Source organism: Haliaeetus albicilla, chromosome 6, assembly GCF_947461875.1.
Source record: "Haliaeetus albicilla chromosome 6, bHalAlb1.1, whole genome shotgun sequence".
NCBI lineage: Eukaryota > Metazoa > Chordata > Aves > Accipitriformes > Accipitridae > Haliaeetus > Haliaeetus albicilla.
Window position 1 is genome coordinate 6926587 of NC_091488.1, and position 21821 is coordinate 6948407.

The 21821-nt window shown below is 39.0% G+C and overlaps 1 protein-coding gene across 13 annotated transcripts in view; it reads right to left on the reverse strand.

Annotated features, from left to right (window-relative positions):
* The window catches only part of DMD (dystrophin), a 1308223-nt gene that overhangs the window by 1193861 nt on the left and 92541 nt on the right, over positions 1-21821 (reverse strand). For 2 of the 13 annotated variants that reach the window (XM_069784889.1, XM_069784887.1), the window contains exon 1: positions 3373-3632. The exons of the other annotated variants lie outside the window; for them this stretch is intronic. In XM_069784889.1, coding sequence (XP_069640990.1) covers positions 3373-3469 — 97 coding nt within the window. In that variant the 5' untranslated portion in view covers positions 3470-3632. Of the gene's footprint in view, positions 1-3372; positions 3633-21821 lie in introns of those variants that run through there. 13 annotated transcript variants of the gene reach the window in all.

Consider the following 21821-nt stretch of genomic DNA (forward strand, 5'->3'; position numbering starts at 1 on the left):
TAGGTCCAAGCACAACTTGGTTTTGTCTAGCACCTTTTCAGGACCATGGTAACTCATATGTCCAGCTCAGTACTAAAATTTCAGGTTTCTATGGGCAATGTTCAAGAGGGTCAATCTCCAATCTTCTAAACCTCATTACTCCTGGAGCACCAGGCAGCTGTCATTTCCCTCCTGGGCAAGTTTTCCTCACTGACTTGAGCATCTCCCTGTCCCAATTCCCTTTTACTGCAGTTAAGAACGAGACATTGACTGAACTTGCAAGTGCTTCATTCAACAGATGTTGATGGGAATTATCGTTGCTCTGCCAGACTGCTCCAGCTCATATCCTTAATCTCTATTTTTGCCTGTCCCCTTCCCTGTACTCATCTCACACTTGTTATTTATTTCCTTTTTTGACCTCTTCAGTTCGTGTACCTAGAGCATCAGTATATATCCCGATTTCTCTCTCTTTGTTGAATTAATGTACATACCATATCCGTGGTACATATCTGTAAATCCATGTGGAAGTGAGTGTACTTTTCTTGTGTTGTCACACTGTCTAGGACTACAGATTTCTTATCCTTGACTGGGATTAATAGCCAGAATCATGTGAAGGAGCACAAACAACCAGCTTCCACCTCAGTCAATAAATAACCCTTTACATTTTTTGTAATTATGGCTGGCCACCATGTGAGTGACAACTTCCCGTGCCCTTGCACACCTTTTAGATCATCCTTCCAAGAAGGGATTTGAAAACATCGGTCCCATATCTAAATATAAAGTGAAAGATGTCAGCTCTATAAATTAATTCAGGAAGACAGAATGGAAAGAGGATTTATAAGTAAGAGTGAGACAAAATCTATGTGCATCAGGCTAAAGACAGACAGATACACAATTGGATATCTGCATGTATCTACAGTGGAAACATCTGCTGGCTCTTATTGCTGCTTCTCTCCTCTTTTCTTTTTCTGTTTCCGTTCTTTTGCTTCCCAGCCCTCTTTGTTGAATGTAGATTTTTTCCTTATTATTCTTTTTCATCTTTGATTACTAGCTTGTAACATAATAAAAGGAAAGGAAAATAGAGAAATTGTTTCCTCTAACCCCACCAGATCTAGAATTTCATGGCTAAGGTCCGCCTAAATGCTTAACATTTTAAATTGTTATTTTCAATAATAATCATTATATACAGGGGCTTGCTCATTAGATAGGCCTGTATTACTGTAGCTCTATTTATAATCAACAGCTAGCTCCACCTAGTGTCCTCTTAATTCATCAGCAATACAGCTAAAACCAAATACTATGGATAAAACAAAAGCAAACTATAAAATCACTTGTCAGCCGGATGATGGCCACAGACAGCATGCAGTTACGATTACTGGCGTCACAAGGAAAAGACCGTTTTAAGTAACTACTGTATGATGATAGCCAGGCAGCACTCTTGAGACAAGGAGCCACTAGCAGCTTCAGGAGTATAAATATAATACATGCAGTATAAAACAGTTTTACTGCTGCCCTGAAAAGGTGAATGGCACTTAAGCTGTTTATATGGGTTATTCTCCCTATGGTTTCATCGTCATCAACAAGAACAAATTATTGTTAAATTTAATAAAACTTCTCTGAAATAGAATAACTTTTTTTTTTTTTTGGTCACCAAAACTCCAAAACTATTTTTGGCTATACAAACCCCATAGAGATCCTCTCCATTAATAAGTACATCTCTCCTCCCAGCAGTTACAAAATAATTTAAAATGCCTCTCAGAGGTGATCAAAGCAGGGAAATGCTCAAACTAGCTAACAATATATCAGTTTTACTGATCTTTACCTTCAAACTTTCTAAAGGCTGGTTCACTGATGTGTATCTAGAAACATCTGTCTTCCTAAAACTGTTACAGTTTTAGTCAGCAACATTTAGTGTTTAATAGCCTGATCCCCTTTTGACAAGACTACATAGAGCAAAGTCATTTAAAATAAAGTCAGAAAAGTGACTATCCAGTATGCCAAGAGATTTCTTAATCATCACCTTGGAAAAAACGATAGACCTAATGAAGAAGGGAGTTTACATTGAAAGAAAGTATTTTGTAAGGCAAAATAATCCAAATAATTTATCATAATCATATCCTGTGAGCTATCAAGCAGTGTTTGAATGGTTGTTGGACCTCTGAAGAGGAAGGAAAGAGTGGTCCTGCCTTACGTTTGGAAAACACTACTTTTACTTCTTAGATCGAGGGTGACCCACTCCGATAGAGCTGATGTCTGTTTTAAACCTGTTCAAATCACCTGTTCGAAGCTGCTTAGCGGTTTCACCCTAGTGGTGATAAAATATATTTCAATATGTACAGTGTACACTTAATGACTGCTCACAGTGACAGGGAGGGAGTAGATGTTGCGGGGGGGAAGGGGGGGGGAGGACAGGAGGAAGGAGCATATATTAAGATGATACATACACCAAAGCAAGCACCTTTACATTTTCTCAAACTTTCTCAAAATAGTCACTTGAAAGTTCTGTTTGTGACTCATCTAGTTTGAAGTATTCATAGCTAAATGCAATGATTATATGAAAACCTCTCTGCAACACAGAATATGAATTTAATAAAACACACACGAAAATGCTCTCTGATGTTTCAAAAATAAGAGAATACTTCAGTTCTCAATAATTTAGCAGTTACTGTCATTTCTCATTAACAGCTTTCAAAATCCTATCTGAAACAAGCTGATACAGAGAAATTAAGAGCAGTAATCAAGCGAGAAATGATAGACCAGCTGGGTAGGCATCAAGTTGGCAAAACGTGAATACAGTTCAATAGCTGAAACAGATGCTGGAGTTGTTGAGAAACCCTGCAGGAGATATTGATGTATTTTCTTTATATAATACCGAACAACCGAATAAATGTCAAGAGCTAAAAACTGATGGGGAATAAAGGCTGTCGGAAAAACTAACTATTAAGCAGAGACGTGCAATAATATCTTTTCATTATACCAAAACATTCAGTACATGCATCTTCATTTCCTCGGGATTCCTGAATATGCCAATATATCAGTCAGAGCTTGCTAGTGAATCAGAGAGAGCCTTTCCCAGTCTTGTTTCACATTTGTTTGTTTCTATCTACCTGAGGCTTCCCAGACTTAGAAAAGACTTTATTCTTCAGTCTCATCCTAACACAACACTCTTTCAAGCAAGCGATTCCCCGAGCTGGGAGGCGAGCAGGAAAGAAAGGGTAACACAAGCATAAATGAAACTGCAAAATCCATTTTGCACGAGGAACGTTGTTTTCAGAGTTTCAAGACCTCAGCAACAAATCCTCTGCCATCGGCGGCAGCTCGTTCTAGCATATGCTTTGTCATGGTCAGTTTCTAATTACATTCATAATGATGCAATAGCTTTGATAATCCTACCTTCCATGCCAGCTGCTTTTCTTGTCACTCCATCATGCCAATAAGTTGGCTGCCGTAACAAATCAAGATAGTGCAAAACAGCATCTTTCCCCTGCATCTGTCATCTTCCTGAAAGCATTCTATTACTGCCGACTGCTGGGAACCAGAAAGTCTATTTGAATTCCAGCAGCTCCCCTTTCGCATGATTCAAGTTAGGTTAGGTGGGCATGCCTAACATGATTCTCTCCATCATTTATTATGCAGCTGCTACACCACCGGTGTGGTAACCACTCTGACTTTATCTGATACGTCAGTCTTGCAAACCTCTACCTCCTTGCAAACACAGGAGCCACAGAAGCATCTTGCATTTAATGAGCATTCTCCCTGCCTAAAGAGAGTGCATCTGCAAATCTGTTTCAAATCCTGCTGCTCGCATTGTCCTCTAAGGCTGATGCAAATGTTTGAAGATTTTTTTTTTTTTATTCTTGCGTTTCGTCTCTTCTGAAAGCACGGTTCTTCACGCACGCTTGAATTATTCACACTTCAGCTAAACGTTTGCTGATTTGTGTCGAACCAAAGAGCACCTTCCCGTTGAAACTCTCTGCTCGAAAGCTACTTCTGAATAACAGTGCTGTGCATTCAGGCTCTCAACTCTGTTTCATTTTAAACATGGCTTTTATAGCTACACCTCAACAAATACATTTAGTTCTTTTCATGCAATGAATAGCTGTCTAATGAGGGAACGGTACATTTTTAAGCAATTTATCTAGGTCTACCAGTAGGTGACTTTTGCTTTTTGTGCGTTATACATTTTAGCAGTAAGTGGATAGCTCTGTTAGAGCATCTTGATATTCTTAAAGTGGTAAGAACACCACGATAAGCTGGGTTTTGCCAGCCTGTGGAGGACACTCTCGAACGACAGAGTTTGCTTAACTGCTCCTGAGTATTGTGAATTAAAGGGATAGGGTTGTTTTGTTGTCTTTCTATTTATATTTTCTGTTGCGGTGGGGGAAAAACACGCTTGCATCAGTGATTTCAAAAGAATATTAATAGAAATTGACATATACACATCAATCATCCTCCAAGTGAAATTAGCTGCGTCTCCTCCCACCACTTCTGCCTGCAGTTCAGAGTCAAGGCATTTCATCTCTAATGCATCTGCTCGCTCATAAGCTGAATAAATATCCCCAACCCCACACTGGAAAGTTTGAATACCTGGGAGAGAAAAAAGGAACAACTTAACATGTGCGACTGCCTGGCTAAAACCTGTGAGTTAAGTGAAGTAGCGAGGGAGAGCAAGGACTCTTGCTGGAGTAATATAATCCCTCCTTCCTCCACCTTTGCATGACGGCAAAGGAGGAGAGAAGAAGGGGAAAGGGCACGGTCCCCCGGGAAGAGTTTGCCCTTGCAGCAGCAGCCAGCTCAGCATCGCTCAATAGTTCTCATATTCCCGGCTCAAAAGCCTCATAGGGTTTTACTTAAGCCTCACTTCTTCACTCAGGTAAGACGTGTTGAACTTCTCCATGGTTTGCAAGCTCCCTCCGCCCAACGGTCCCTTCCTCCCCCACGATTTCCCAGTCTCAGGTAAGTTCCTGACGTCTCGGCTGTGAAAAGAAGCTGGAAAACACGAGCTTAGGGGAGCTCTAAGTCACAGAAAGTGAAGGAGGGGGGCGGAAAAAAGAATCTCCTACTCTGAAAAAAATAGAAATAAACCCCCAGGACATCTGATGGGCTTCCTCTAGGTGTTATCAGCGGGTGTGACCGCAGGGCATGTCCCTCTTTGCCCACCCCAGCCCAGGGGTTAGAGGCAGGGTCTGGGGTCCCCGGACTTGGGGCAGAGGGACAGGCACGCTCCCACGGCCAAAGCCCCCCGAGACGGACGGGCAGCGGCGGGAGCGGGCTGGCACCGGGGGTGCCGAGCGCGGGATCGCTCCCAGCTCTGCTGGGAGGGATCCGACTCCCTGCTCTCGCCCACATCGAAACGGCACAGCTGACACCTGAATGAGCTAACATAGCATGGCGCGGTTTATATTTGATACTGTATTTATTCCTAGCATGCTGCCAGAAAATGCCTTTTTAGAGATTTCATGTAAATAAAGTAGAATTACTACATCTGTTCCTCTGTCTGTAGCAGCACATATCAACAAGCTAATTTTGCATTCAAGGCAACAGAGACAGTCCTATCGTATAGTTGCAAAGTGCACAACTATAAAGTGCCTATCTGAAAATATTGTCAGCTCCTTTTTGCTCACAGTTCGAGTCATTTCTGAAGTGAAACAAACCAGACAATAAATGAGGACTGACTTTGAAGCCACCGTAAATTCAAAGTACATAAAAGGATATGTTTAATATTTCACAATTCTAGCTCCATTACGATTTTTAAACCATAGACACAGAAACAAGGACTTTACATGGTATTTCACAAAAGACGAGTTTGAGTTCATAGCTCATATAAACTGCAGTTGCAGGGAAGACCTGAAGTACCCAAAACCTCACCATAGGCTTGATTTCTAGTTCACTGAATTTTGAGCTGTGCAAGATTATAGATGGAAACATCCAGAAGAACATTTCACATGTTAATAAGCCAAATAATACTGGTTAGAGAATGGGGGCATCTGGTACGGCATAAATATACCTTAGCAAAATCCTATCCCACCCGGATACCTCAGAAGGAAGTACAAAAAGGGGGAAACAGCCAAAAGGGGGAAAAAAGAAAGAGGGAATTATGGAAAATATTTCCAGAGAGATAAGCATGGCATTACAAGGAGGATCCACTGGGGTTTATTATTCAGTATTACTGCCCTCCCAAGCAGAGCATACAGCGAACGTGATGTAGTTTAGCCACACAGACTATTCCCATTCAGATCAGGTCTATAGGAAGTAGCCATTTTTGCCCTGGGCAAAAAATTAAAATTTTTTTAATTATTTAGTGGGGGGGACAGACTGTAATATACCAGTTTTGGCATCTTCTGTGTATACTAGCTGTATAGAAAACCAGCCCAGAGACAAATGGAGAATCTGGGAGGAGAAACCAGTATCAGTCATTCTGTCCACATACTAATAGGCCAGATTAATAGCTGGCTTTGGTCTCTGGGTTTTCTGCATTTTTCTGAGAAAACAGACGCCTTGGGCTGTGCTTATTGTAACTGGATTCAGCATCTGCATAGATATAATTATAGTAACCCACCCATATGGAATGAATTGCTTCAGAGAGAAAGCTCCACGGGTAGCATGCCCAGACTCTACCATAATACAAATACATATTTTTTTGTCTTATACAGAACTGTCCCCAGTCTGGAAAAAACAGAAATAAACAAGTGGAAAAACACTCATCAAGTGGTATTCTGCTTTTTACAGTACTGAACTCAGTAGGCAAAGAAACTCCAGTCTATCTGGGTGAAAATGGCATGAGAAAAGAAGGAAGCTCATTACTCTTCCGATTCCATCTACAGCTTATGGCAAAGACAAGTCTATTTGTTTTAATTGCTTCACTGCTACTAAAGCGACTAATTGGCGTATTCTGTGTGCTTGAGTTTGATTATGGTGGTGTGTGCACATTACGATGATAACTAAGATACCATGTAGAATCTCTTCTTGCTGCCATTTCTCTTTTCCTTTTTGTTTTCCTCTTTGGAAGTACTAGGGACTCCAACTAAGCAAGAGTAGATAATGGATCACTGAAAAAAAATGAAGCAAGCAGATTGGACTTGACCTTCAGCCCTACATGATGCACTCCCTCTGGTATGCAAAAACGAATACTGATTTTACCTAGCAAAAATTATTCATTTGTTTCGCTAATATGTCTCCTGAAGAAAGTCCATTTCTCTTCCCTTTTTCTCTGCCTCCCATTATTCTTAGGTAGTTCATCCCTCCCCCAGTAAACAACTAATTCAATCAATCAATCATGCAAGAAAATACCTTAATGATATACTGTGCGTGTTTAGATTAATAAACATCTCCAATGGGAGCACTGGAAAGTTTGTTTGGACAACATAGACAGAAATTATTCATTATTTCTTACTGTTAATCATCTGATGTATGATTATAAAAGTAAGCTGTCCATAAAGAACCACTTTCCCATAGAGTTAGAGCCATCAGTACTTTCATTTTAATGACAATATCCCAATAGGTTAGAGAGGATGACCTCTGACTGCTCAAGATTTAAAAAATTGCTACAGAGGCGTGTATAAAAAACTGAAAATGAACATGCATACAAAGTCATGTCTCTCAAAACTAAAAGCCCAGTGCAACCATCATCTCCACACAGATGCTTACAAGCCCTGGGACTCCAACGGAATAGTTCAAAGGCTTCAGTCCATCCATCAGTCTGGACCTGACAGCCATCCCAGGAGCTGAAACTTTCAGGGGTTTGACACTCTTTGCTCACCTGCACCACAGTTCATCCAATTATTTTGTGCAGAAGTCATCTTCATTTTTTTAACTAAGTTCAGGCATTTGTCATAAACTGGAAGCTCGGAACACATTCTCCTGAGGACGTGTTAGGAGGACTCACGACCAACCTTTCAAAGTGGGATTGATCCCATTTATGGTAAGAAAGTTTTGCAAAGTTTTATCACAGATGTGCTTACAACAATAATAAGCAGTGATGTCCTCAGCAATCCCAGGATTTCATATTACAGGACTTGGATAAAAAATATTTAAAAAGATGTTACAGAAACAGTTCTCTGAGGGCACCTCTAATGGCAGACCACAGCACGCTAAAAAGTCGATACTCTACATCATTTTTTTAATATTGCTGTGTGATATAGTCATCTGAACACTGCTACAAATGTGGATAATATGGTCTCTCAAATGTGGCAACTGTTGAGGATTTTTAATGGCAACCTCTACAGATAAGCCAACACACAGTCTACATTTTGTTCTCACATAGCATATGTATTTCAGTGACAGTGAATTTAAAATACTAGGTTCTAGCAAGGAAAAAAAACATCAAGTTAACTCATTCTCCAAATATTTAACACACATCAGAAAGCAGAAACATACAAAGTTTCACTATTTAACACTCAGAGAATTAGTGACCTTGAACTCTTCCGGAAACGCTGTTAATCTTCCTCCTTAAGCAAGTCTTGTATGTGCTGTTAGCACAAAACTGAACAATGACATGAAGTTTTAAAATGCTAATTACATAAAACACGTATTTTGTTCTCTTACAACTCATTTTAGATTAGACTGACTTGAGCTACACAGCTTTAACCTTCTTCCATTTGTACCTTTACTTCTTTGGGAAAAGACATTGTTCAGCAACACTAGGCTTGAAATAATTACTGACGCAAGCGTCTTAATTTGTTCATTCTTTCTACAGCTGCGATCCATGTATAAGATGATGCATAACAGATGTACCATGAATTAAAAAAAAAAAAAAAAAAAAAAGAACCCAACAAAAACAAACCCAAAAAACCTGACCTAACACACATCTCTCAGCCTGCCTTTCTGTGCAGCCCCCGTGTGCCAGTACTCAGCTCGCTGTGGTTTTGAGCTCTTCGGCACTCTCACCTGGTACAGCTCTCCAGCAAAGTACTCGACGTTTCTCTCCATTTTCACCAAACGCAGACGATTGACACATAAGCTAAATTAGGCAACTAGTTAGATGGCAGCTGGTCGATAAATGTTTTGGAGATCACAGATCACACGCTTTCAAAAATTTTCTATTGGTCATTTCTACTGCTACTGCCGTTATATTCTGGTTTAGCAGTATTTCCAATTCATTGCATTGGTTTCTTGATGGATCATTAACTGCTTGGTAACATGCATATGACACCTATATGTTACAAAACTAATTAAAGCAATTTCTACCACATTCCAAATTCCTGTAGTATCCCAAACTTATCTTCTCATTGTTTCTTTGCTATAATTTTCCTAAATTAATGATCTATGTGGTTTGGGTTGTGGTATTAATATTAAAAACGGACTTCTGATTAAGATTACTGATGAGATTGTAACTGCTAACACTAGTCCAAAATCTCCAAAGATGGCAACTGAGAGTCCTTAACCGGCAACGCTTCATAAGGCTTTGTTTTTCAGTTGAATGCTTAAATTAAAATCCCAGGCAACTTTTTTTTCACAGGAGTCCATTAAAAACCAGTAACTGCTTCAGAAAGCCCTAGGAAATTCCTTAAAAAAACAAACCAAACACCCCACACAGACAGCACATATCCAGTCCCTTTCAGTACATTAGAGGGTTCCCAAAAAATTAAAAAACATAGGGGGCAGAAAGTAAATTCCTTAATACTCAGTGAACAAGCCTGGCCAGCCAGTCTGGGGTTCCCGTTGCCTGTGGTTTCTATGCCCATCAGCAGTTCAGAGCACACAGTATAAGAATATGTGGAAACCACGTTTTTGGAGGTTAACACCTCCTCCCCTTCCTGGGATAAATACAGCAAGGAGGGTTTCAGAATTTTAAAATCTCATAAGATTTTACATTTACTGTTTCCGTAACAGGAAATAAAGCTACACGACATCATTAGAAGATGTTATGATGTATTTTCTAAATTAATTAAAACAAAATAAAATCCACGGTAGTTGCCTTGCACTTCACAACAGACTTACTGCCTTAGAAAGGTGAGTTCTCCCTGCAGTATCTAGGGCTCTTGCCACAACGCAAGTTAACAGTAGGGGCCACAAAGAGAAGAATCTTCCACCCTTCCCTCCCCGCTTTGTCAGCAGAAATAACATACTCCACATTTTGTATTCCTGTCATTGAAAAATCTGCTTTAATGTTGGAGATTTAAGCTTGGATGTCTACTATTTTATTACAATATATGAACTAAGTAGAAGGACAAACTGGACAGACCCAACTTGGTTTCCCTGGAAATGTATACCCCCAAACAACAGTTGTTGTTATGTTTTGGGGTTTGGTTTCGTTGGGCTTTTTTCCTTAATATGGGATTTGAGGTAAAAATCTAAATCTGAAACAAAAATTGACTTCATCATCCACAACTGTTAGTGCTCAATAACCTTCCCAACTTCAGCATAGAAAGACCTTGATTGTCCATTCCGTAACTGGGAGAGGGCAAGGCAAAAACGTAGGGCAAATCTCCAAAACATTTTTTTTTTTTTAAATGACTTAGAGATGTGGATTCTTCTTCAAACTTTTCACATGAAAAATGAGGAAGAACAATCCTCTGACAGCAGCAGAAGACTTTGTCAGCCTGACATCCTTCCACTGCAGGAAGTTCTGATGAGAAACAAGTTAGGTGGGCTCATTTTCTATCTCAAGGAGAATTAGCATCCCTTCAGTTAATGGACTAAACCAAATTTGCCCACATCTTTGCTTCAGTACTGTTTCACAGGTCCTGCAGAACAGCTCTCCTGTGTGCTGTGGACCAGGACAACCCATTTGGTATGTATTATCTCCTTTAAATGATCATGGCGCTGACAAATGTAACATTAACTACAATTTTCCAGCAGATTTCTCATATGCCTGAAGATTTGAGACCGTAATCCTCAAAGTTCCCTGTAAACTACAGGAACCAGGCAGCGGAGCAGGGACCGTGGGGCACTTCAGCTTCACACATGGGAGCCATGCAGCTACTCCTATTTTCCGATCCACAGGACATGGATATTTCCTATTTTTCAGTACTGTGATTTATTTTTTTTTTTTTTTTAATCCCTAGACTGTCCAGGGCACTGTAATTTATTTGGGCTACCCTATAGGCCCTAGTTAGAAGGGCATATAATAGTAATTTAGAAGGCACTTCAGCAAGTACCTTTTCTCACTCAGCCAGAGCTGAAAGCAGATTTAGGGGAAGGCATGACCCTTACAGAGTCGGTTCCCAGGCAAAGGCAGAAATCGGAGAATGCCGTGGCATCAGCCCTCCAAACCTCACACCTGTGGTGGCCTGGAGCCATGCGTGAGACGTGAGCACTTCCCAAATAGGAGGGAACGAGGGAGGAAGAAGTAACACTCTACATTGTGTGGGTGATTGATGCACAACTCCCACATTAGTTGAATTAGTAAAACTGTGGCCTAATTAAACCTTCTCTCTTGCATCTTGTCAAACTTCCAGCATATCTGGGACACTGAATGGCACCAGTGAGCAGGGTGGCAGCTGCCAAGGATCACTGTGCTTGCCAGGCTTCATTTTTAACATTATTTTGCATAATATCAGTGTGCAATCAATTTTGTATTGTCTCAGTACAACAGCTGAAATTTTGATGATATCAACAGAGTACATAACATAGCTCCAAGTTTTGTTAAAACAATTATAATAGGTGGATTCTTAAACCAGGTATTGCATATGGAAACAGTGTTGTGGGAATACATGTTCCCTAAGCAGTTAATATTTCTTTTTTCCACTATTCAAAATTCAGGGCACATTCTACTAAGCTTATAACACGGTATTACATTACTTGATTCACACTGATTTACATTACCAACCCTTTTTATGCAAAAAATGCAGAACTTAACGACCTCATTATCACCAAAAAATAATTATCTTGCAAATTACCCAGGAAACCATGACTCCAGTCGATACAAACAGAAAGGCAGTTCTGGTAAAAGTGACAGACACCTGCATCGACTCCCAGTTCAACAGGAGCAGTGTGTAATATGTGGATGCTGCTGCATGCAGCATCCCTCTAGGTCATTTTGGAGCTACTAGATCTGGCCAAAAGCACAGAAAGTTGTACAAAAAGGCAAGTAAAAAGGTATCACAGAAAGCAAACAAAGAGACTGCATAAAGACAAGTTCACTGTCTTATGGTACCCAAGCTCCTGCATGCAGTTCAAAAAAGTCAGCAACGGCAGTGGCACCTGGGAAGTTTTTAAGTGCCCTCCTCTCATCCAGGTGCTCAGCAATTCCACCCTCTCCTGAACCCTCTCCTTTCGAAAAGAGTAAGTACTCAGATTTGGTCCATAATCAAATCAAACCTGTCCAAGGCCATCATTATCATTGAGCTTGTATGCTTGGGGTGGACACGACAGAGGACTCACCATTAATTTGCCTTTTTATTCTAATTCATGCCTTTTGCATGGCTTTATATTTTTTAGTTTTAAACACTATGCAAAACTTTTTTTTTTTTTTCCTCTGTGTAATTACTGCAACACATTTTAGGTCAAATTAGGAAAAACTGTGGAAGAGAAAGATAATGTCTCAACACCACAGTGCACACTGGTTTCTCGTCAATGAGTATTAACCACCCTTTCCCAGAAGGGTGCACTCATCTTCCCTCACCAGGGACAACAAAAGCCCAGCAAAGATGCTTCCCTGGTGCAGGCATAAAGCTTCTTCATAACAATTTCAGGCTTATCCCTGTCTGACATTAATATATGCACAGTTGGAGTAACTACAGTTGCTGCCATCAATGTATTCCTGAAGCAGTCTCCATGTCTGTCAATACTTTTCAATTCAACAGACTTGAGTAAGAGCATCATTCTTCTGCTTCTCTGGCTGGCAAAATAGGGCCACGTTATCAGTCAGAAAACGCCTTTTGAAAAACACCAAGAAACAGTCATATCAGCACTTCTGTTAGGAACAGAAGTCAGCTCTTGACTTCCAAGAACAGTTTTGGCCACGAGCCTAAATCAGCATCCACTCCAGACAGAAAATGTGGCAAAAAAAAAAAGCATTCCACAGATAAAAAAAAAAAAAAATAAAATAAAGCCACAAAGCAAGTCTCTTCCCCAGCTCAAGCAGAAAAAGGAACTAAGAAATGTTCTAAGGCCTAAAGCATGCATAGAGGTTTACAGATCAACCCTTGAGCCATATTGAATAATACCAAAGCTGCAGGTGCTCTTTACATCTGCACAGATTTGTTGCATAATCTTTTCCAAAGATGGGTGTTCAAAGAGATCTACATGTGCCTAAATACCAGAGTGAGAAAATCACTTCATGAGTCCAGTATGGCTAAGACACAACCCAAGTTAAACCAAATGCAGAAAAAGACTTCTGAAAAAGAACAGTCTTTAATGAACTAGCTTCATTTTGTTCAGTTTATCGCTTCATGGAAAATACTGTTCAACTGAGTGTATTCATTATGTGGATACATCAAAAGTTCTCTTAATTGTTAAGCACGCTGTGGACTGACAGCGAGTCATTCGCTCTGAGTGTTGGAATACTTGATCTTTAAGAAGTCTGTGATGTGAATGGGGAGATATGACAAGATGTAGTTTCTTTTTGCCCTATGGGATAAGTGTAACACAGTCACTAGGAGAACTTTACAAAAAGCCCTAAGGCTCCACATCTCACTGTGAAAGGACTTGCAATTTATGGTGAAGCAATAGAAAAAAAAAATCATGAAAACATTAAGGTTCTCTTTTTTTTTTTCTTCCTTTTTTTTTTTTTCTTTTCTGAGCCACTTGTGCTTTGCCCGAGGCATCATTCCAAGAAAAGTTAGGCTGCTGTAAGATTTATTGGCTGGGACTAGAGTTTGAATGCAATTTTCTCTCGTCACATTCACACAAAGATATTGCATCTTTCTGTGCTATCCTAGCTAAGAAAGGCATATTTAATTGCTTCTGTGCCAGGTTCTGGGTGGGGGTTTTGGGAACTCGCTTCTATCACTATGTCACGTAACACCACGGCACTGTGTACAGTTCCACTCCCAGTGTGCATGCTTAAGTGTGGAAACTTAAAATTTGTTTCCCGGGAGCACTGATGTGAGCAAAATTTGATTGCTTGAATGTTCTCAGAAAGCAAAACACAGAAGTTGGACAGTGCCTACTGTAACTTTGGTTTTAAAATCAAGAAAACAAGCCTAAGAACTAGGGAAATTTCTAACCCCGGTAAAAAAATCCAGTTCTAAATGATATTTAAACTAAATTCAGTAAATAATATCAATTATGCCCTAGAATGCACTGATGGATGACAGATTATGAAACTGGAGCTGGATAGGGCCTGTAGCGATAGGACAAGGGGTAACGGTTTTAAACTAAAAGCAGGTAGATTCAGACTAGATATAAGGAAGAAATTTTTTGCGAAGGGGGTGGTGAAACACTGGCCCAGGTTGCCCAGAGAGGTGGGAGATGCCCCATCCCTGGAAACGTTGAAGGTCGGGTTGGACGGGGCTCTGAGCAACCTGATCTGGTTGAAGATGCCCCTGCCCATGGCAGGGAGGTTGGACTAGATGACCTTTAAAAGTCCCTTCCAGCCCAAACCATTCTACGATTCTAGGATCATACCAACTTAATTATATACACATATTTCTGATTGAATGATCATACCAACTTAAAATAATTATATATACATATATCTATTTATGTACATACAAACATAAAATGTCAAAATTTATAATATGGACCTATTTCTTTCTTACCCTTCAGAGCCTTCAGCTTCAGTACTGAGCTAGAACCATCCCAGGTTCATAGGAAACACTGGACAGCCAGACTAAGATCTTAATTAAGTGCAGTCCCTGGCAGCCCAGGACACAGAGTGCCACACTTCCAGCTGATCTGCTCTTAGCTGACAACCCTCAGGAAAAAAAGCACAAACTCTGATTGCTCTACCAAAAGCTCTGGCAGCATCCTTCTGCCACCTTGACTATTAAAATACAATTATTAGAGTGAACAGCTAAGAACTATTATCAGGTTATCAGCCAGTGCCCAGGCTATTGGATACCTGCAACATATCACCTGAAAGAGGACTGGAGACTTTCTTGAGTATAGAAGAGAAAGGGGAGGGGAAAAAAAAAAAAAAAAAAAAAAATCAATTTCAAGCCACAAAAGCTTTACCTAATAAGATTATTAAAATGTGCCTCTTCCTTCAAGCACTGTTCCAAGTTTCCCTGGATGTTATAGATACTAGAAAATTAAAATTCTGCCTAGTAACCAAAACCAATCAATATTTGTAACACTTGCTGTTGATCAGTACCTGAGTCTCTCCCTACATTTAGTGCCATCCACCTGGAAAGAGCGTAAGCTAACAACTGGCCAGGCAGAACCAATGACGTTTATAGGTTTCTTCCTCTATTTATCACGTCTGACTGACAGGAATTAAAATATTTTTAAAAAACCCACCACTATATCTAGAATAAACAGCTGACTACCAGGAAATACAGAATAGGAAACAACTTATGAATATTATGCCTAATCCTTCATTCTTCCTCATATCTCACTGTCATCCCTAACAAACGAAATCAAAGCAACATCTACAAATTCTGACGGAATTTCCCAGCAAGATGTTATTAAATGTATTTTTTCATACAAAGTGGTATTATGTCAATAACTGTCCTCTGAAATGAGCATGTGGGAGATTTTTTCCTTGATTGCTAATGAGATGACTATCTCCATGTATTCTGATGTGAAAATACAGGTGAGTTATTACCGCTGCTGTTCATACCTTGAAAACAGCCGGCCTCTGGCTGTTGCGCTGCACATCAGGAGAAAAGGAGTCCTTTGCGTGGGACAGCTTTGAATGCGTTTCTTCAGAAACCACAGCTGAACATTTGTCAGTTTTAGCCTCAAAACTGCATCTTTCCTCCTCTCATGCCAGAAGAGCACATTTTCAGTGAGAACACTGCACTGTACTCAGAGCTACCTCCTGAGCACTGCTAACGCATCACTTGCCACCCAGTTCAAGGCTGCTTTCTTTTTCCCGGTGACACCTTCATGCTCTCAGCGTTCTGACTAGTCCCTGCCGAAGCGAGGCTGAAATGAAGTGTGGATTTTCCTTCAGAGGTTTTCTGAACAATAACTTCGCATATGAACAAGAGTTTGGGTTTGGAACTGAAATCAGGAAAAGAAAAATGCTCTAAAGTAGAGCGCTACACAACTTGCACTCCTATTTTAAGCAGAGGAACGCAATATGGTTCTGTGCAAATCTGCAGGAGAACAACATGAAATAACAACAATTTTATTATATTTTAATATTCATAACGCAATGAGAGAATGAGTAATACATTTTCATTTCCACAACCCTGAGTGGCCGATGCCATGTTGTGCTGTTTCTGATCTGGCTGGCTGAAAAACAATAATATCTCTAATCACAGTCACAGCAGTGCAGGCAGGAAAAAAAAAAATAGGGGGGAGGCAGGGCAGTGGGCCTGGGCTAGTCCCTTCTTGTAGCTTTCTCCTGGTTGGCACAACCATGGGCCAAATATTTACAGCCCTGCCATAGGAAAACACGGCGTTCCAGGATCTCCTTCAGCAGTCGTGGAGCACTCTTTATATAAATGCACACAGTCACCTTCAAATCCGGGGTGAAGGCAAGGACCATTGATCAAATCATGCCCAAAACATTGCTACAGGGAAAGCTCAGAACTAGGCTGGGATTAAGCACTGAAGATCTACTCAAAAAACCCAAACCAAAACAAAAAAACCCAAACACACAGAAGGTCATGGCTCAGAAGAAAATTAGGTATTTTGCTGTTAGTAGATTACTCAACAGAAGAAATGACAGCCAATTTTCTGAAACGAGCCAGAAGGCAACTTCTTTTGAGAATATCCCGAAGGAATTAGGATTCACCTGTTTTGATAAAGAAATTATTCCCAGAAAATGCCACAGGATCAACTTCTACTTCCTAGTTGTGGCTCTGGGAGGACAAAAAAAGACCGACCATGCACTTTTAACAGAAAACATCAAAGCCATCTTCACGTCACTGAACCATTAATCACATAATAATGAATGTTTATTAGCCTGTCATTCCAGAGACTAAAGTTTATTCCCATTTAAAACAAAATACCTCTCCCACAAACTGTATCATAAATGCACCAAAACCTGATGGGCTCTGAAACTAGAGTGCCAATTTACTGAAACATGAAATACACAACTCATTTGCCATGGGGAAAATCTAACTGAGATTAGGGAGATGAAGATCTTGGCAAGAAGTATTTCATTCAGAGAAAAACAAGAACAAGGAGACAAATCAAGATTGATTAAGGGAAGTTAGTCCTAGGATTTATACAGTCACTATTTTGATATCTCTAGGTGCTTTGGTGACCAGACACGCTCACACCTTTATAAGAAGAAATATTGCATTTTACCAGAACTAACCAGAATATTTTTTTTTTAATATGTATTTCCTGCCAAAAGTAATACATTTAAAAGTACTAACAGGTTTAAAAAAAACCTAAAAACAAACAACCAACCAAAAAAAATCCCCAACCACATACTCAAACAAAAAGCAGATGACATAGAAGCATTAATCCACTTCATTGATTTATCTTGATAGCTAAAACCATGTCTCAGGCTCTTCATCATGCTTTAACTTGGTAATTTTTCATGTTTCAGTGCGAATTTATTGATCTTCAAAATGAAAGAAAGGTGCTGTGTAGTTTAAAAACTCAGGTGTTAATAACAAAGCACAAGCAATATTTTTTAAACTACCAGTCTGACCTTTTTTTCTTTTTTTTTTCCAGCAACACATATACAGGCAAAAAAACCCCAACCTTACAAAAGATGGGCAAGTAAAGAAAAAGAAAGGTTTGACAACTTTGGATCTAGTTTTGGCCCAGCCAGTTTTGGGGAATATGAGCTCCTAAAGTTGTCTGGGGTCAGAAAAGCAGAGACAATCCCTCCTGCCCCTTGCCCCCGCAATGTGTTTACAATTGAAAAATCCCGAATCTGACATCCATAAATCCATTTCTAAACTAATGGCAGGATATCTAGTTTTAGCCAGATGACAGTTATTATAACAACACACTGACAAGAGTCATGCTTTCTATGAAATGCTAACCTCCTTATTAACATAAGCCTGAATAATTAAAATACAAAGTACAGAAATATGTCTTTTTTTTACCCATAAACAAAGACAATGCAACTAGTGAAAACTAAAAAAAAAAAAAAAAAAAAAAAGAGAGTTTTATGCAGATGTTTAAATAATAAAACTTTGTATAATTGATTTTTGAGTGTACAAAATAAAATATGGACTATTAAAGTGGTGGAAGTTTTTTGAACATTTTCTTCTAGAATACTGGAAATATTTTCCTCTACAACAGTAATTGTTTTTTTCAAAAAATGTCATTATTTTGGCTTTCAGATTTACGATGGAGGTTCATATAATTTATGCTTGAGTTTTTCATTCTCCTGAATATCCTATGATATTTGTGAAATTCAGTGATTACAGCTTACAGGAGAGAAATCTTAAGCTAAGTATCTAGCATCTATATCAGTACCTTCTTTGCTACATTACTCTTAAACTCAGCTGAAAATTATGCAGTCTTCCTCTCATCCTGTTGGAGAAAGCCCAGATTTGGACCACTTTCAAAATTTAACAAACATAATGTAGACTAGGAAGGAAACATACAATGCTTTATTATTTTTAGAATCATATTCCAGTGTTCATACCATACTTTGCAGTCAAGATTTATTATTTTAATTTCTCTTAAATGAGGAATCAAAATTTAAATATAAAATTTACTCAACACTACTACTAACAATTTGACTTAGCAACCGAAAACAGATTTTACCCCAGGAGTCTTAAGTGTTTCTTCAAATTACATTCAAATGCTTTTTATATCTGTTCCCTAACAGATACAGCAATCGCAAAGCTATAATCCTGCTGCAAACATAACCATGACACCAGAAGGCAAACTGATTACATCTTATGAGATCCACACTTCCATCTAAATGTGTTTCAGTAGCAAAACTCACTTAGGCAAGTTCTGAGCCTATTTCCCCTGTAATTTCTCAGCAGGAATCAACATAAGCAATACTTTGATGATCATATTTCTGCAGGATTACCTGCTATAGGGAGTACCTTTCTTTGCCTGTAGACAAAATAAAATAAATAAACACGTTCTCAGAAAGGCAATTCCAAAGGACTGAAATATGTCCTGCACCTTTGTGGGAATCTATGCATTCCTAGCTTTTTCATGCATATGAATTAGGTTGTTGCATTTTTTAAACAAACAAAAAGGTAGAAGAGCTTCCCACAGTTTCAGCAACAGTTATCCCTTTGGGGTTTTTTCATGCATTTTTCTTTTACTACCATCCTTTCATGACCAATTCTGCAGTTATTTTTGTTGCCAAAAATAATTTTAAAAGCTCTCCTCATCCCCGAGAAGAAATCCCATCTAGTGGATGGCATACAGAGCCTCCAGCACGGGAATTCCTTACGCCAAGTACCGTTCCATCAACGAATTCATCTAAATCTGAAAAAGTCACTCTCTACCTCATCTCAGTCTGGCCGGCTCCTTACAGTTCCCATTTACTCAAATGGTGATTGCATCCTCTCAACTCCACCTTCAAACCAGGATTTCACTTTTCTCCCACAGCCTCCCCTGAAGTAATAGCTGAGATTGGATTAGTCCTTTAAGATCAGCTGCACTGAAGTAGTGATGCACTTCTCCAAAACGAAGCAGAAGTAGAGCTAATATGGCCTGCCCTGTTTATGTCACGTTGTCACCATTTGGATTTCTACAATACCATTAAAATAAACATACCTCACGGGTCAAGGCACACGGTAAAAGTCACAACCACTCCACTCAACCAACTCCTTCCCGCTACCCTCTGGCAGAGAAAGGAGGAGGAGAGCCCGCAGAGAGTACAGCCACCCCAACAGCTCCCATTCTGGCACAATACTGAGAATTTGGGACTTTCCAAAAAATCAGACATCATGGAGTTAGAATTCAGTTCTCAGGGTGACATTCACCTTTCTTGAATCATTTAAAAGTAAATCTTAGAAATGTCACAATTTTTTCCCTTTAGATGCACCCATATAAACCCAGAACAAACCTTTGATTAAATTACTAGGAAAATTTGTTCTGTCATGGCAGGATGTCTCCAACACTAAACTTGATTTTCCATCTCATCGATTGTATTTAAACAGGCATTTAACAAGTTGAGAAAATTCTCAAAGAATACAAATCTCTTTTTTCTTCCTAGGTATGTGCAGCTACACATGACTACTACCAACAATACACATTCATTTCATTGGCATTATTTTGGTTACAACTATTTGTAACCGCAGCTAGATTCTTGTCCACAGACTGGTTTTGAACACGAACATGATTTGAGGGACCTTATGCACGTCCTAATTAGCTAAGTTTTACAAAGTGTGAAAATAAACGTCAAGCGAACTTCAATATAAATGCAAGTTCTCAGTACTAATATCTCAGAAAATCTTGAAAGCAAGATCTCACCAACACTCAAAAAGTATCTGTCTTTTCACCTCAGATAATTATGTACTGTATTTAGCTGCAATTTTTGAAACTTCAGATTCACAAGAGAGACAAATAGCATATTCAATAATTTTAAATAAAAAGTCCTATCTAGGAACAAAATACTAATATAAATTTCTATAACAATTTATGTTTTTCCTTTTCTTTGTACAATTTAATGCAAATATTTCTGATGCTTTGGTTTATAACTAGTCAAAACATTATTTAATATGATGCAATTCCAAAGTGTAACTGCACAACCTTAAAAAGGTATTTAGAATAGTCTCTGCCATTGAGAGACAAGTTAAAAAAGTAATAAAAAGCCTAAGTTGTTATTGAAATTAATTTCAAACACGATGTTGCTCTTGAGTTACATGCTACTGTATGGATTTGCTAAGAAAGGTGTAACCATTACCAAGGCCACTGCTAAACACACTGAGAAATAACCATACGCATGGTTTTGTTCCGTTACTCAAAACATTTCCAAGTGACTCAGAAGTGACACAAGGATTAGGGAGACTCTGGCATTCGGAAAAACAAAACAAAAAAAGCCAAAGCCAACAAACAAAGAAAAAACCAAAGCAAAACAAAACAGTCTCGATCAAAACAAACAGGATACTTGTGCTATGTTGTCTAGGAAGTAAATGGATGAATGAGTGATAAAATATAGTGAGAAAACATTGTATTCTTTTCAGATGCAGCAGTTAAATATGGACAAGGAATACTGGCCAAAACTGAGGCCAGTTCCATTACTAAAAAATCTTCTAAAAGCACAAAGATTAAATATTTCCCCAGTATAATAAGGCCCTCAGTAGTATCTACTTTGATGGGAAGTACAATGAAATTTGAGACACAAATCATCTGTTATTTTGTATTTCTCCCGTGGCTATCACAGCATGGCTCCATTTTTGATTGACCTCTGGGCACTCTCCTAATAAAAATGACTGCTTGTAATGAAACAATTAAAAAAAATAGCCCTACTTCTAAATATACCATCACAAAGTTGTCAGGAGCCTAGGTCTGTACCTGAGTTTTGATGCTCGAACATCTAAAGTAAATCCAGTAAGAGAACAAATGCCTGTAGCATAATTGAAACATCTAGCCAGAATTTTCTAGTTCTACTTGTAGCAACTGTAAATACATTTGCTGTATTTTTCAGAAATGTTCAGGGATACAGAAAAACAGCTTTCTAAAATTGGCTTTTGACTTTGAAAAGCCCACAGATTTCATCTGTCAGAGAAATATTAAAACTGAACAAAAACAACCTTACAGGTTAAGATGCAAAGGTATAGTCAGAAGAATTTTCAAAATAAGCAAGTTGAAAACACTTAAGAACACACTGGGTATTGTAAAGTATGTCTCAAATATCCATTTCAAACCATTTTCAATTCAAATGAAGTTTACAAAAATCCAAG